Raw genomic sequence first — 15,900 nt, 5'->3', positions numbered from 1 at the left:
CTGTGTGGAGGCTCATTGATTTAACGTTACGCTAGCCTACATGATACATTAGTGAAGTAATAAAATATATAGCTGTCGGCTATATTAGCCACGACTTACCGTTCATTGTGCAGCTTCAAATGTCGAACAAAGTTGGAAATTGTTGCGCCTCTGTCTGTAATTTTCTTCCGGCATGTTTTGCAAGTTGCAATCTGTTTTTTGATACAGCGTTGTCTTTATATTAATATTCTATTCATTTTGGGTATCATCTTTCCAAGGGCTCCATCTGAATTCACCAGCCGACGTTCCTCTGCACTGCCACGCACTGCCTCGCACAACATTTTCTCAGCTGGCACAATTGAATTGGCTGCTGTCCAATTCAAAATGTAATCTGTTAAATGAAGAATTGATGGGCTGCACACTTTTTTTAATAGCATCATTTTTAATATTTGGGCTTGGGGAGGGTATCAAGTCAGGCTGAGTCATAAGGCTCAAGTCCAAGTCAAGTCACGAGTCATCCCGCAGGTGAATAATCAGGATGTGGAGGTCCTGGGCTGGCGTGGTTACACGTGGTCTGTGGTTGTGGGACCGGTTTGACATACTGCCAAATTCTCTAAAACGACTACTCTGAGGAGAAAACCAAGTGATAAGAGACTCACCAACTGACCGTGCTGAGAGTCCCTCAGCTCTGTCTCACAAACTAATCTCGCCCTCTTCCATTCTTAAGAGGCTGAACTGGCACTATTCTGTGTTTGTGAGATGTGCTGTTTGTTTGTCCCTCTTAAGGTTTTGTAGTTTCCCCTCATCTGTGTTTAGTGTGTGATTGTCACGTTCTGACCTTAGTTCCTTTTTTATGTCTTTATTTTAGTTTGGTCAGGGTGTGAGTTGGAGTGGGCATTCTATGTTGTTTTTCTATGTTTTGTTCTGTTGTTAGATTTCTATGTGTTTGGCCTAGTATGGTTCTCAATCAGAGGCAGGTGTCAGTCATTGTCTCTGATTGGGAGCCATATTTAGGTAGCCTGTTTTTCATTGTGTGTTGTGGGTGATTGTTTCCTGTTATGTGTTTGCACCTTTCGGGACTGTTTCGATTTTCCTTTGTACCATTCACTTTGTTATTTTGTATTTTTTTTAGTGTTCAGTTTTAATAAATTAAAATGGACACTTACTACGCTGCACATTGGTCCGATCCTTCTTTTTTAATTTTTTTAAATAAAATTTTATCCCCTTTTCTCCCCAATTTTCGTGGTATCCAATCGCTAGTAATTACTATCTTGCCTCATCGCTACAACTCCGCGACGGGCTCGGGAGAGACGAAGGTCGAAAGCCATGCGTCCTCCGAAGCACAACCCAACCAAGCCACACTGCTTCTTAACACAGCGCGCCTCCAACCCGGAAGCCAGCCGCACCAATGTGTCGGAGGAAACACCGTGCACCTGGCCCCCTCGGTTAGCGCGCACTGCGCCTGGCCCGCCACAGGAGTCGCTGGAGCGCGATGAGACAAGGATATCCCTACCAGCCAAACCCTCCCTAACCCGGATGACGCTATGCCAATTGTGCGTCGCCCCACGGACCTCCCGGTCGCGGCCGGCTGTGACAGAGCCTGGGCACAAACCCAGAGACTCTGGTGGCGCAGCTAGCACTGCAATGCAGTGCCCTAGACCACTGCACCACCCGGGAGGCCCTTGTCCGATCCTTCTTACTCCTCGTCAGACGAAGAGGAGAATCGTTACAGTGATTTGATAATATAATATAATGATAAGGATATGAGCAGTGAAGCAGCAGTTGGAGGTCAACTGTTTTGCTGGCAGCTATACCAGCTGCGATGCCCTATGCAAGGTGGAGGGTCCTACTTCCACTGGCAACAGCTCTGGTGGACATTTCTGCAGTCAGCATGCGAAATGCACGCTCCCTCAAAACTTGAGACATCTCTGGCATTGTGTTGTGTGACAAAAACTACACATTTTAGAGTGGCTTTTTATTGTACCCAGCACAAGGTGCACCTGTGTAATGATCATGCTGTTTAGTCCGTTTCTTGACATGCCACACCTGTCAGGCGAATAGATTATCATGGCAAAAGAGAAATGCTCACTAACTGACTGATAGCCAGTTTCATCATAGTGCTTGTTTGTTTTTGCGACCACATTGAAGAGACTTTCAAAGTTCTTACATTTACCGTATTGACTGACCTTCATGTCTTAAAGTAATAATGGACTGTCATTTCTCTTTGCTTATTTGATCTGTTCTTGCCATAATATGGACTTAGCCCTATTTGGTAAAATACCATCTTCTGTATACCCCCCTACCTTGTCACAACACAACTGATGGCTCAAACGCATTAAGAAGGAAAGAAATTAGACAAATTAACTTTTAAGAAGGCACACCTGTTAATTAAAATGCATTCCACATGAAGCTGGTTGAGAGAATGGCAAGAATGTGCAAAGCTGTGATCAAGGTAAAGGGTGGCTACTTTGAAGAATCTCAAATATAAAATATATGTAGATTTCTTTAACACTTTTTTGGTTACTACATGATTCCATATGTGTTATTTCATAGTTTTGATGTCTTCACTATTATTCTACAATGTAGAAAATGGTAAAAAATAAAGAAAAACCCTTGAATGAGTAGGTGTTCTAAAACTTTTGACCGGTAGTATAGGTGTTCGTCCGTGAACTCCACTGGCCACTCACATAACAACATACAGTATCGAAAAAGAACACGTTAGTCCCTGTCCCTCCACTCTGTTCCGATGACTGAGGACACATCCCAGAAAGGACCACATCTCAGGCACATGCCAAATTATAAAAAAAGGAGGAAAAAACAGTAAACCTGGTGTGGCGGTTGCAGGAACAGTGATAAAAGTTTAATAGTTTGTTTTGGAACTGGTTGGAGCGTGCAGACAATTTGTCTGAGGAGTGTAACGGAGTTGACCTCTGACCCCTGTAGCTCTCATTAAACAAGCGGCGGTTCAACGTCCCAAGACGGCACAGAGGGACCTCTCCCAACTCTCAAATCCGCTGGAACCGGGCCAGTCCTAGCTGCTTTCACATACACACGCACAGTGCTGCCGTTCACGCTCCCTCCACGTGTCACACTTTTAATGGCAGAGGTTTATAGGGAAGTAAATGTCGGAACTGATCTTAATGAGAGTTACCCAACTCAATTACATTACCCTCTCAGTCTCCGTTTAATGGAACTGCTCCTGTCTGTGCATGCTTGTGTGTGCTTGTCTGTTTGTGTGCGTGCATGTGTGTACACTACTGACTTATTACTGGGATGGTAATAAGGAACGATTCATGTTAGAACTATGACTCAGAATGTCTGGATTAGTAGTGATGTATCTCTCACCATCCTCTCTCTCTCTCCCCATCTTTCTTTCTATCTCACTCTCCCCCTCCACCCCCCTCTCCTCTCTCCCTGTACTCCAGACACCAGCCGGCCGAAGAGAAACCAGGAGATTGACGGGGTGGAGTATCACTTCATCTCCAAAAATATATTTGAGACGGACATCCAAAACAACAAGTAAGAAGCGGCTTTAAGAAGCAGACATCTATAACCAGCACTAATCTCATCTCTAATACAATACTAATCTCAAATACATACTATCCGCATCCTTCCATTCCCACAGGCACTACAACTGTAATGTAACTATAACTCATATATTTGAGATCTCAGTATTTCGTTTTGGAATCAACCAAATTCTGACATCTCCTCCTTCGCCACTAGGGGCAGTGTAACTGTAACCGTGAGAGACAGCCTGGGGAAGGAATTCAGCTGACGTGAGCAGGGTTCTCTGTAAATAGACCAGTGCTCTCCCCTATGGCTCTCCTTCTCTGAGTGTGAGGTGGTACTTTGTAACAAAGCCACCCTTTACAAGAGCCCCAAGGTCACAGTGGGCCCCTTTCTGCCCTGTGTGTGTGTGTGTGTGTGTTTCTTTGAGGTGCCCCCGGGTCCCGTTTCCGACACTGACACCCGGGAGCCGCTCTAACATTATGCGGTGGACAAATTGAAACCGAAATCGTCATCCTTAGTAATGGATGCCTTCCCGCCCTTCTCGCCCCCCAAAAACACATGACATACACAGTAGAACACACGCACACATACAACACAACAGGATGGCTGGGGCAGAGGGAGGCTGGGACCAGGTTGGGTTGTTGTATTTTTAGGGCTGGTTCAGCTGTGGTTGGTGATGGGGCACGGCATGGGATGTTTTTCGCGGAGTTTAGAGTCAGGGGTAAATGGGGAGACTGCGATGTGGCTGCAACACTCGGGACACTCCACATACACACACATATCAGCTGACAGACACAAATTATAAGGCGCTGGAGAGAGGAGAAGAGTGAGATGGACTTGTTTACGTTGCGCCTCGTCGCATGCAATCAGAACAATGTGCACACACACACACACACACAGACAGACGCTCTCTCTCTCTAAGTGCCAGTAGGGAAAACCTCCTTGAGAAATTGGCCACAGTCGGTAGTGGCGCGTGAAAGTGGGTGTAACGTTCCCAAGGAAAGCCCTGTTCCCTGCTAAAAATGGATAGCATCCATACAGTCCCAATTTAGCTGAACCTCTCCTGGCATGCTAGCTTGTCCACAGTAGCTCTCCCAATTTATATAGCAGCAACAAACAGTATAGCCTATGCAGTGTATGGCTATGGCATGCCTTTTTAAACATAGGCTACTGTATGCCTTTTAAATGAATTTCCCATAAACAAATATACAGTAAGAGCTTGTTAGACTACAGGCTCCTTTTCTGAAGCTGAATAAAATGTACTTACTGGGTGCAATTACTATAAATTGTGTTTTACATGGATTTAAGTGCAGTAATACAGACATTCAGCCCAATGATCATCAGGACCAGTCTGAGTGTGCATCCCAAATGGTATCCTATTCTATACATGGTGCCCTACTTTTGACCAGAGCCATATGTGCCCTGGTAAAAAGTAGTGCACTGTATAGGGACTAAGGGGCCATTTGGAATGCACTCAAAGTCTACCAATGCACACGACACACACACTGTCTTGTTTTTAGAGACTTCTGTCTTTCTTTTCTTCCTCTGTCTCTCTTCTCCTCTAAAAACCCTCAGTGGCGGGGTGTTTTATGACAGTGATCAGTTTGAAGCAGAGCGATTAGGCGGTGGAAAACTGTTTGTTTGCCTTCTTCCACTGCTTCTCTCTTGAAGCCCAGGTTTAGTGAGGCACACACACATACAAACACACACATACAAACACACACATGCAAACACACGCTCCTGGCATTCACCTTCTTTACACTTTAAACAAACAGGTGTTACTGATTTAAAGTGTAACATAGAAGAGTATACAGTATAAAGGATTATTGTGCCAAAATGGTTTGGATTGGTGTTGTACAAAAAATGCTATCTGACGATCTGTCAGTGGTTGCGGTACTGCAGGCTTTTATAATATCCTTGTTCTGAGCGGAATCTCGGTCAGAATTGTGTGTGCGCCTGTGCCTGTGTGTGCGTATGCTGCACATATGTGTTTGGATAGTATATATATATAAGAAAGGAGTGAACTGAAGTGCCTTAGAATGAGATTATAATACAGTATGTTAGTCCTCATGGTAGGTGAACGATAAATTGGTTTTATTTTACATTAATCTTAATGTTAATCCCAGCCTGTACTTCTAAATGACTTTAGTGAAACCTTTACTAACTGTTCCGCTATTCTGCTTTTTCATCCCTCTCTCTACATGACTTTCCCTCTCTGTCTCTGTGTGGATTTGTGTGCTACAAAATTAATTGCATCTTTTAAGACATTAAAGTTGTTCTAATCTCTCTCTTTCTCTCTCTCTACCCCCACTCTCTCTACCCTCCCTCCTGCTCTCTCTACCCCTCCCTCCTGCTCTCTCTACCCTTCCCTCCTGCTCTCTCTACCCCTCCCTCCTGCTCTCTCTGTAGATTCGTAGAGCATGGTGAGTATAACGGGAACTACTATGGGACCAGTCTGGACTCTGTGCATTCTGTCCTGTCCAAGAACAAGGTGTGCCTGCTGGACGTTCAGCCTCATGTGAGTCACACAAGTCCCCGACACATATATCCTTCCCTTACTTTCCCTCTACCCTCCATGCCTTCATTCTTTGCCTGTACTCTACCCTTCACGTTCACTCCCTCCATCCTCTGTGTCATGTCAGTGACACAAGTTGCCGACACAACCTTGCCTTCCCTCTGCTCTTCCACTCTACCCTTCATTTTCCCTCCCTTTGTCTTTCCATCCCTCCCTTCGCCCCTCTATCCTTCTCTCCTCTATATTTATATCCCTTTGGCACACTCACTGCCTATCTCCTAGAGGAATCTCATCCTTCAGAGGGCTTCAGAGGCAGTGCCGGCTTTCCAGAGGCCTTGACTGCTTACTGGGTTACCAACCAAACCCGGCTTAAATTGGCATTTTTAGCAGCAATTACCGGTAATTTTCCTTATTTGAAGATTTCCTCTTTGGCTTATGTGTCTGGGTGGTGCGATCAGCCTCTCATAAGTAGCCTGTATGTCGCTGAGTCCCCACAAGCCACCGGGGCTAAAATCCTATTATCCCAGGCCAGGTCTAGCACCCTGCCCCAACCCTAACTCTCTTACACACACTCACACACTCAGACATGCCTCTGCCTCAAAGGCTTCCTCTGTTTGTTAAATCTGAGTAGACAATGATTCACGGGCAGAAATACACTATTATATAGATTACATAGATTGCTGGCATGTTTTCAAACCGTCTCTCCCTGACCAAGTAGAAAGCTGTTGACAGAGCCCCGCGGTAGCCCCTGCTGTGTGTGTGTGTGTGGATCTGTGTGCACTCGTGCCAGCGTGTTGAGTAGTACTGGTCTGTGTGTGTGTGTGGATCTGTGTGGATTTGTGTGCACTCGTGCCAGCGTGTTGAGTAGTACTGGTCTGTGTGTGTGCGTGCTCCATTCTGGCTCTTTACCCCGCTCAGTAGTTGATCACATGAGTTTCATATCAGAGCAGTGTTGCAGAGCGAGTGATGTTGTCTGGTCCCCTGCTGACTGTCTGAGCTCCTGATGAAAGCTTTTACTTTCCTCATCTCCTCTGCTCCCCTCTCTCTGTGATGGAGACGAATGGTAGTCTTTCGCTCATGTCTTTGGGTTTCGTCCCAAATGGCACACTTTTGCCTGTTTAGTGCACTACTTTTGACCAGGGCCCTATGATCAAAAGTAGTGCTCTAGATAGGGTATAGAGTGCCATTTGGGGCACAACCTTTGTATCGGCCTGGGGTTTTGGACCCGCTTCCCAGAACACAGCGAGAGAGGAAGCAGACCAGCGCTGGTTAACACTCCACTCTGCTGCGGTTCAGTACACACACACACACACACGCTGCATGCTACGTGTCAACGCGACCCAGCCTTGTAATGTTTCATCGCCTCAGTGCTGGGACAGACTTGCTAGACAGACTGAGATCTGTGACTAATTTCACTCGTTCACAATGTGATATCTCCAGATAGATCAACAAGACCCAGTCGTATCCTCTACTCCCCTGACTAATGTGTTGGGAAGACCAAGGTCCTCGTTGTTTGAGCACCTTCCTTGGTCGAGGATCACTTTGGACACAAGTGTATTTAACGCTTTCATATGTCATCTTCTGGGATTCTTTGTACTTTTAAATTATTTAAAACTGTATGAGTTGTTTTACACCTAAATAAATCAATAGTTCCTTTTTCTTACTGCATTTGTTTCTCTCTCCTCTGTGTGTTGCAGATGATAAAGCACTTGAGGACGGCAGAGTTTAAACCCTACGTGGTGTTTGTGAAGCCACCGCCCATCGAGCGCCTGCGGGAGACCAGAAGGAACGCTAAGGTCATCTCAGGCAAGGACGACAAGGGATCAGCCAAGCCATTCTCGGTAAGACACATCAACATAAACTTTTAAATCTTTTCATATTATCAAGAGAAGCCTTTTCTCCTTGCCAAGAGAAGAAACCTTTAAATGTTTCACCTTGTCAAAAATGGCACATTGACAGAGAAGCCTTGAAACAAACTTTAAAGTTTAAAGTAAAACACAGTGTTTTAGAATAACAACTTTTTTTTTTTACTTTAAAAAAAACTTTAAAAAATTCACAGAATGGATGGTTAATTGCATTCTAAGCACACTCCCCACTCAAACCTCTTCTGTAAAAGTGACGTGGTGTGTGTACGTCCATGTGTGTGCGTGTAATGTTTATATATATATATTTTACCTTTATTTAACTAGGCAAGTCAGTTAAGAACAAATTCTTATTTACAATGACAGCCTACCCCGGCCAAACCCTAACCTGGACGACACTGGGCCAATTATGCGCCGTTCTATGGGACTCCCAATCACAGCCAGTTGTGAAACAGCCTGGAATCGAACCAGGGTCTGTAGTGATGCCTCTAGCACTGAGATGCAGTGCCTTAGACTGCTGCACCACTCGGAAGCCTCATAAATGTGACGTTATAAGGTGGGATCAAAGGTGATCCAGCAGTGTTAGAGTACCACATGGCCTTGCTGCTGGTTAACAAGAGGGAGGTTATCAGAGACCCTAGCAGTTTATTCCTCCCTGAAGCCCACCTAAAGGAATAACAGAGACCATCTGGGGCTCTGGGGGAGCTAGCTGTGGTAGTGGTGATGTCATCTTTACTACACACACTTTTCTCCTGCAGGCTAGTGTGTGTGTGTGCGTGTGTGCGTGTGGGTGTGTGGGTGTGGGTGTGCTTGTGGGTGCGTGTCTGGATACCTGCGTGCATGTGTGTGTGTTACACACCTTTGCACACCAGCCAATCACAACTCACAGCCGGACCCCACATGAAACCAATTAGCCTGAAGCGTATTGCCGTAGTGGTGGCTGATGGCTTTCCCAGCCCCCGTCAGGTCGTCTCTCCCTACGTGGGGCCACGCTACGGGCCATAGCCCTGCTCACAGCCACAAGCTGGGCCGATGAGGAGAGAAGGGGAGGGGGGATAGAGAGACAGAGAAGAGGGGGAGGGGGAGGTGAAATAATGAGAATGAGAGAGGAGAGGAGGGAGAAAGAGGGAGAGAGTGTCTGGCTGTGATGTTGGAGGTGTAGAGGCTTTCCACAAGCCGTCGTCAAACAGGGCTGTGAGAGGGGCGGGTAGAGGAGGAGGAGGAAGTAGGTGTGTGTAGGCCCGGGCGGCCGGAGGTGCAGATCAGATTGGCTGGTGGCTCATCTGATGGCCGAATGGTAAAGGCGCCTCAAACCAGAGCCGTGGGAACGTGGGCCGAGTGACAGGTAAGGAAAGGTTGTAGAGCTTCTAAGTGAGCGCTGACTTTCCCTCCATTTCCCTCCACGTCATAACAGCCATGTTAACGGTGCCCACTGTCTGGATTGCATCCCAAATGGCACCCTATATTTTCCCTTTATAGTGCACTACTTTTGACCAGGGCCCTATGGGTACCCTATTTCTTATATAGTGCACAACTTTGGACCAGAGTTATTTGGGTCCTGGTTAAACATAGTGCACTATAAAGGGAATAGGGAGCCATCTGGAACACAACCTCAGACCCACTCTGAGGTGTTACTCCACACACACCTCTCTGTGTGTTCACCATGACCTAACGCAACACACAGCGCAGCAAAGCACAGCAGGGCTCTGGAAAAGGACAGGGTTGCACACAGCAGGTCAGCTCTAACTCAAAACATCCTTCATTGAGCCGTCACTGAGATGTACCGTCACTATTTTAAACATGTCAGAGGCTCAGCAGCTATTCTTAAAGTCATCCATAAAGCATGAAATGATTACACACATTCAACGAATCACCGCACTGAAATACTGTATTCAAGTCAATCTGACCACATCCCAGTCATTTACTGACAACATCTCTGAGATCTCTGATATGTTTTTCTTTTTATCTCAATAAGAAAAAAGAAAATCGTTGTCAGGCTCTCAGATATTAAGGTGTAAAGGTTAGTGCCGAGGCCGTAGGTAAGCAGTGCCATCACACACGATGATGACCATCCTGTGGGGTGAGAGGTCAGACAGAAAGAGGTCTCAGTGTGACTCCTATGAACAGTAAGCGCTAGTTGTCAGAGACAGGGTAGACTTTTGAGACTTGCTCTGGACTATAATACCTTTATTAGATCTATAGTTCTCTCAGGTAACATAAATACAACCTCAACGTTTCTTTTTGTTACCTGGTTGGAATATGTCCAGTTGCCAAAATCCTTTCTGTAAACCTTTATAGAGATTGACAGGCCGAGTGTTAAACCATCAGAACCCAGCTATTAAAGAAAGAAAGACAAAACCTTGTTTGGTGAAAATGTCACAGCGGTATTTTATTCTCGTCCTGCTGTATTTTTTTCAGTGAGAATGCTAGAGGCAGCAGCTCTGGTCTGTTAGAATAATCCATTGTCCCATCCAGACTTCTGGAGAACAGACTTTTCATTGTTATAACAGAGCTGTATACTGCTCTATTGTTTAACCTTGTAATACATTCATATCTGTTTTTAAATGTGTCTGACACTTAATATGAGCCCCAACATTTCTGATATAATCAGATATATACTGTAATATGGTAATGAATATGTCCAAATTCCTATTCCTAGTAATAGCAGTATAATAAGTAAAGGGATCATGAGATAGGGTATCTTACCTTTCCCTCTAGCCAAAGCAATGACATTCTGTCTTCTTTCAGAGTAAATCGGGGACCTCTTTGCCGAACCAGATCGTTTTTGATATTTATGTCATTTTAATACATATGGCAGGTGCATTTTATGTATATGAATAAAAGCAGATTTTCCGTTGAGGGCCGAGGGGATGGCCAAGAACTCCTGCTGATGGCCAGAACTGAGAGGAGACTGAAGAGAGGGATGAGACCTGATGCTGGCTCTGACTTTAAGATCTCTGTCTCTTTCTTGGTCTCTGTTTCTTTCTTTGTGTCTGTTTCTCTCTCTGTCTCTTTCGTTTTCTTCGTCTCTGTCTCTGGTTTTCTCTCTCTCTCTTTGTCTTTCTCTCTCTCTTTCCCTCTGTCTTTCTGTCCCTATCTCTCTCTTCCTCTCTCTTTCTGTCCATATTGGTCTGTCTGTCTCTCTCTTGTTCTTGTTTTCTTTCTTTCTCTCCTTCTCTTCCCATAATGTAAAACGGTCACCCTTACCTGGCCTGCTATGATCATAGAGAGGGAGACATGGCATGGCATGGACAATTTTTATTTATTTTATTTATTTCACCTTTATTTAACCAGGTAGGCAAGTTGAGAACAAGTTCTCATTTACAATTGCGACCTGGCCAAGATAAATCAAAGCAGTTCGACACATTCTGTTATGCTGATGAAGGAGGACCCAAAAGCGACGAAATAGAAACAGAGTCTTTATTCCAGTCTTAGACAAAAACGATACTCCTGATATATCTAAGGTAAAAACAAAACAGGAAAACTGAAATCCTCTCGTCAGTAGAGATGAACGACTGGAGACGCGACCACTAGACACCTGCTCACACGCAGCATCTGATGAAGGCAAAAACACGATAGGGCGGAACAAGGACACAGAACAGCAAACATCAAACAAGAATCCGACAAAGACAGAAGCGGAAAACAGAGGGAGAAATAGGGACTCTAATCAGAGGGCAAAATAGGGGACAGGTGTGAAAGAGTAAATGAGGTCGTTAGGAGAATGAGAAACAGCTGGGAGCAGGAACGGAACGATAGAGAGAGAGAGCGGGAGAGGGAGAGAGGGAGGAGGAGAGAGAGGGATAGAAAGAGGGAAAGAACCTAATAAGACCAGCAGAGGGAAGCACAGGGACAAGACAAGAAGATCAAAGACAAAACATGACAGTACCCCCCCACTCACCGAGCGCCTCCTGGCGCACTCGAGGAGGAACCCTGGCGGCAACGAAGGAAATCATCAATCAACGAACGGTCCAGCACGTCCCGAGATGGAACCCAACTCCTCTCCTCAGGACCGTAACCCTCCCAATCCACTAAGTACTGGTGACCACGTCCCCGAGAACGCATGTCCATGATCTTCCGTACCTTGTAAATAGGAGCGCCCTCGACAAGGACGGGAGGGGGGGAGGGAAGACGAACGGGAGCGCGAAGAAAAGGCTTGACACAAGAGACATGGAAGACAGGGTGGACGCGACGAAGATGTCGCGGAAGAAGCAGTCGCACAGCGACAGGATAAACGACCTGAGAGACACGAAACGGACCAATGAACCGCGGAGTCAACTTGCGAGAAGCTGTCGTAAGGGAAAGGTTACGAGTGGAAAGCCACACTCTCTGACCGCGACAATACCTAGGACTCTTAATCCTACGTTTATTGGCGGCTCTCACAGTCCTCCCCGCAGACGAAGGCAGACCGGTACTAAAGTCTAAGGCGATCTGAGACCATGGTCGAGAAGGAATGGGAAGCGGTCTAAGACGACCGGCATGAGGAGAGTTACCTGACTTAGTCTGCGCGCAGTCCGGACAAGCAGCCACGAAACGGCGCGTGTCCCGCTCCTGAGTAGGCCACCAAAACCGCTGGCGAATAGAAGCAAGCGTACCCCGAACGCCGGGGTGACCAGCTAACTTGGCAGAATGAGCCCACTGAAGAACAGCCAGACGAATAGAGACAGGAACGAACAGAAGGTTACTAGGACAAGCGCGCGGCGACGCAGTGTGAGTGAGTGCTTGCTTTACCTGTCTCTCAATTCCCCAGACAGTCAACCCGACAACACGCCCTTCAGGGAGAATCCCCTCGGGTTCCGATGGCGACAATCGATGAGAAAAGTAAGCGCAAGGATGGACCTTATCGTCAGACTGGAAGCGCTGGGACAGAATGGCTCCCACGCCCACCTCTGAAGCGTCAACCTCGACAATGAATTGTTTAGTGACGTCAGGAGTAACAAGGATAGGGGCGGATGTAACACGCTTCTTGAGGAGATCAAAAGCTCCCTGGGCGGAACCAGACCACTTAAAGCAAGACTTGACAGAAGTCAGAGCTGTGAGAGGGGCAGCCACTTGACCGAAATTACGAATGAAACGCCGATAGAAATTAGCGAAACCGAGAAAGCGCTGTAACTCGACACGTGACTTAGGAACAGGCCAATCGCTGACATCCTGGACCTTAGCGGGATCCATCTGAATGCCTTCAGCAGACAGATAATCATCGAGAGCCTTACGTTCGGGAGCCGACAGAGAGAATAATCTACCCCGAGGAGAAGTGGTCCCCGGATGGAGATCAATACAACAATCATACGACCGGTGAGGAGGAAGAGAGTTGGCTCTGGACCGACTGAAGACCGTGCGTAGATCATGATGTTCCTCCGGCACTCCTGTCACATCACCAGGCTCCTCCTGAGTAGAGGGGACAGAAGAAACAGGAGGAATAGCAGACATTAAACACTTCACATGACAAGAAACGTTCCAGGATAGGATAGAATTACTAGACCAATTAATAGAAGGATTATGACATACTAGCCAGGGATGACCCAAAACAACAGGTGTAACAGGTGAACAAAAAATCAAAAAAGAAATGGTCTCACTGTGGTTACCAGATACTGTGAGGGTTAAAGGTAGTGTCTCATATCTGATACTGGGGAGAGAACTACCATCTAAGGCGAACATGGGTGTGATCCTCCCTAACTCTCTGAGAGGAATGTCATGTTTCCGAGCCCATGCTTCGTCCATAAAACAACCCTCAGCCCCAGAGTCTATCAAGGCACTGCAGGAAGCAGCCGACCCGGTCCAGCGTAGATGGACCGACAAGGTAGTACAGGATCTTGATGGAGAGACCTGAGTAGTAGCGCTCACCAGTAACCCTCCGCTTACTGATGATCTCTGACCTTTAACTGGACATGACATGACAAAATGTCCAGCAGAACCGCAATAGAAGCAAAGGCGGTTGGTGATTCTCCGTTCCCTCTCCTTAGTCGAGATGTGAACACCTCCCAGCTGCATGGGCTCAGTCTCTGAGCCGATGGAAGGAGATGGTCGAGATGCGGAGAAGGGAAGCCCCGCTAACGCGAGCTCTCTTCCCTGAGCTCGGTGACGAAGATCTACCCGTCGTTCTATGCGGATGGCGAGTGCAATCAACGAGTCCACGCTGGAAGGAACCTCCCGGGAGAGAATCTCATCCTTAACCTCAGCGTGGAGTCCCTCCAGAAAACGAGCGAGCAACGCCGGCTCGTTCCAGTCACTGGATGCAGCAAGAGTACGAAACTCTATAGAGTAATCCGTTATGGATCGATCACCTTGACATAGGGAAGCCAGACCCCTGGAAGCCTCCTTCCCAAAAACTGAACGATCAAAGACCCGTATCATCTCCTCCTTAAAGTTCTGATAAACGTCAGAACACTCAGCCCTTGCCTCCCAGATAGCTGTGCCCCACTCCCGAGCCCGCCCAGTAAGGAGTGATATGACGTAAGCGATCCGAGCTCTCTCTCCAGAGTATGTGTTGGGCTGGAGAGAGAACACAATATCACACTGGGTGAGAAAGGAGCGACACTCAGTGGGCTGTCCAGAGTAACATGGTGGATTATTAACCCTGGGTTCCGGAGACTCGGAAGACCAGGAAGTAGCTTGTGGTACGAGACGAAGACTCTGAAACTGTCCTGAGAGATCGGAAACCTGAGCGGCCAGGGTCTCAACGGCATGACGAGCAGCAGACAATTCCTGCTCGTGTCTGCCGAGCATTGCTCCCTGGAACTTGACGGTAGTGTAGAGAGAATCCGTAGTCGCTGGGTCCATTCTTGGTCGGATTCTTCTGTTATGCTGATGAAGGAGGACCCAAAAGCGACGAAATAGAAACAGAGTCTTTATTCCAGTCTTAGACAAAAACGATACTCCTGATATATCTAAGGTAAAAACAAAACAGGAAAACTGAAATCCTCTCGTCAGTAGAGATGAACGACTGGAGACGCGACCACTAGACACCTGCTCACACGCAGCATCTGATGAAGGCAAAAACACGATAGGGCGGAACAAGGACACAGAACAGCAAACATCAAACAAGAATCCGACAAAGACAGAAGCGGAAAACAGAGGGAGAAATAGGGACTCTAATCAGAGGGCAAAATAGGGGACAGGTGTGAAAGAGTAAATGAGGTCGTTAGGAGAATGAGAAACAGCTGGGAGCAGGAACGGAACGATAGAGAGAGAGAGCGGGAGAGGGAGAGAGGGAGGAGGAGAGAGAGGGATAGAAAGAGGGAAAGAACCTAATAAGACCAGCAGAGGGAAGCACAGGGACAAGACAAGAAGATCAAAGACAAAACATGACACATTCAACAACACAGAGTTACACATGGAGTAAAACAAACATACAGTCAATAATACAGTAGAAAAATAAGTCTATATACAATGTGAGCAAATGAGGTGAGATAAGGGAGGTAAAGGCAAAGAAAGGCCATGGTGGCGAAGTAAATACAATATAGCAAGTAAACACTGGAATGGTCGATTTGTAGTGGAAGAATGTGCAAAGTAGAGATATAGAAATAATGGGGGGCAAAGGAGCAAAATAAATGAATACAGTAGGGGGAGAGGTAGTTGTTTGGCCTAAATTATAGATGGGCTATGTACAGGTGCAGTAATCTGTGAGCTGCTCTGACAGCTGGTGCTTAAAGCTAGTGAGGGAGATAAGTGTTTCCAGTTTCAGAGATTTTTGTAGTTCGTTCCAGTCATTGGCAGCAGAGAACTGGAAGGAGAGGCAGCCAAAGGAAGAATTGGTTTTGGGGGTGACCAGGGAGATATACCTGCTGGAGCGCGTGCTACAGGTGGGTGCTGCTATGGTGACCAGCGAGCTGAGATAAGGGTCTTGCAGGGTCTTGTAGATGACCTAGAGCCAGTGGGTTTGGCGACGAGTATGAAGCGAGGGCCAGCCAACGAGAGCGTACAGGTCGTAGTGGTGGGTAGTACAGTCGTATGAAAAAGTTTGGGCACCCCTCTGAGGCAGCATATCAATTTACTCTGTCGTCACAGAAAATGATCACAGTGGCATGCCATTCATTT

At 46.7% G+C, this 15,900-nt stretch overlaps 1 protein-coding gene across 1 annotated transcript in view; it reads left to right on the top strand.

Annotated features, from left to right (window-relative positions):
- The window catches only part of LOC129859478 (MAGUK p55 subfamily member 7-like), a 277,723-nt gene that overhangs the window by 241,510 nt on the left and 20,313 nt on the right, over positions 1 to 15,900 (top strand). The window contains exons 15-17 of the mRNA XM_055929316.1: positions 3,405 to 3,498; positions 5,899 to 6,007; positions 7,702 to 7,845. Of these exons, the coding sequence (XP_055785291.1) occupies positions 3,405 to 3,498; positions 5,899 to 6,007; positions 7,702 to 7,845 (347 nt within the window). The remainder of the gene's footprint in view (positions 1 to 3,404; positions 3,499 to 5,898; positions 6,008 to 7,701; positions 7,846 to 15,900) is intronic.

The sequence above is a fragment of the Salvelinus fontinalis genome, chromosome 7 (assembly GCF_029448725.1).
Source record: "Salvelinus fontinalis isolate EN_2023a chromosome 7, ASM2944872v1, whole genome shotgun sequence".
Taxonomy (NCBI): Eukaryota; Metazoa; Chordata; class Actinopteri; order Salmoniformes; family Salmonidae; genus Salvelinus; species Salvelinus fontinalis.
Note: the sequence above shows the minus strand (reverse complement) of the source record. Positions and strands in the feature narration are given on the sequence as shown.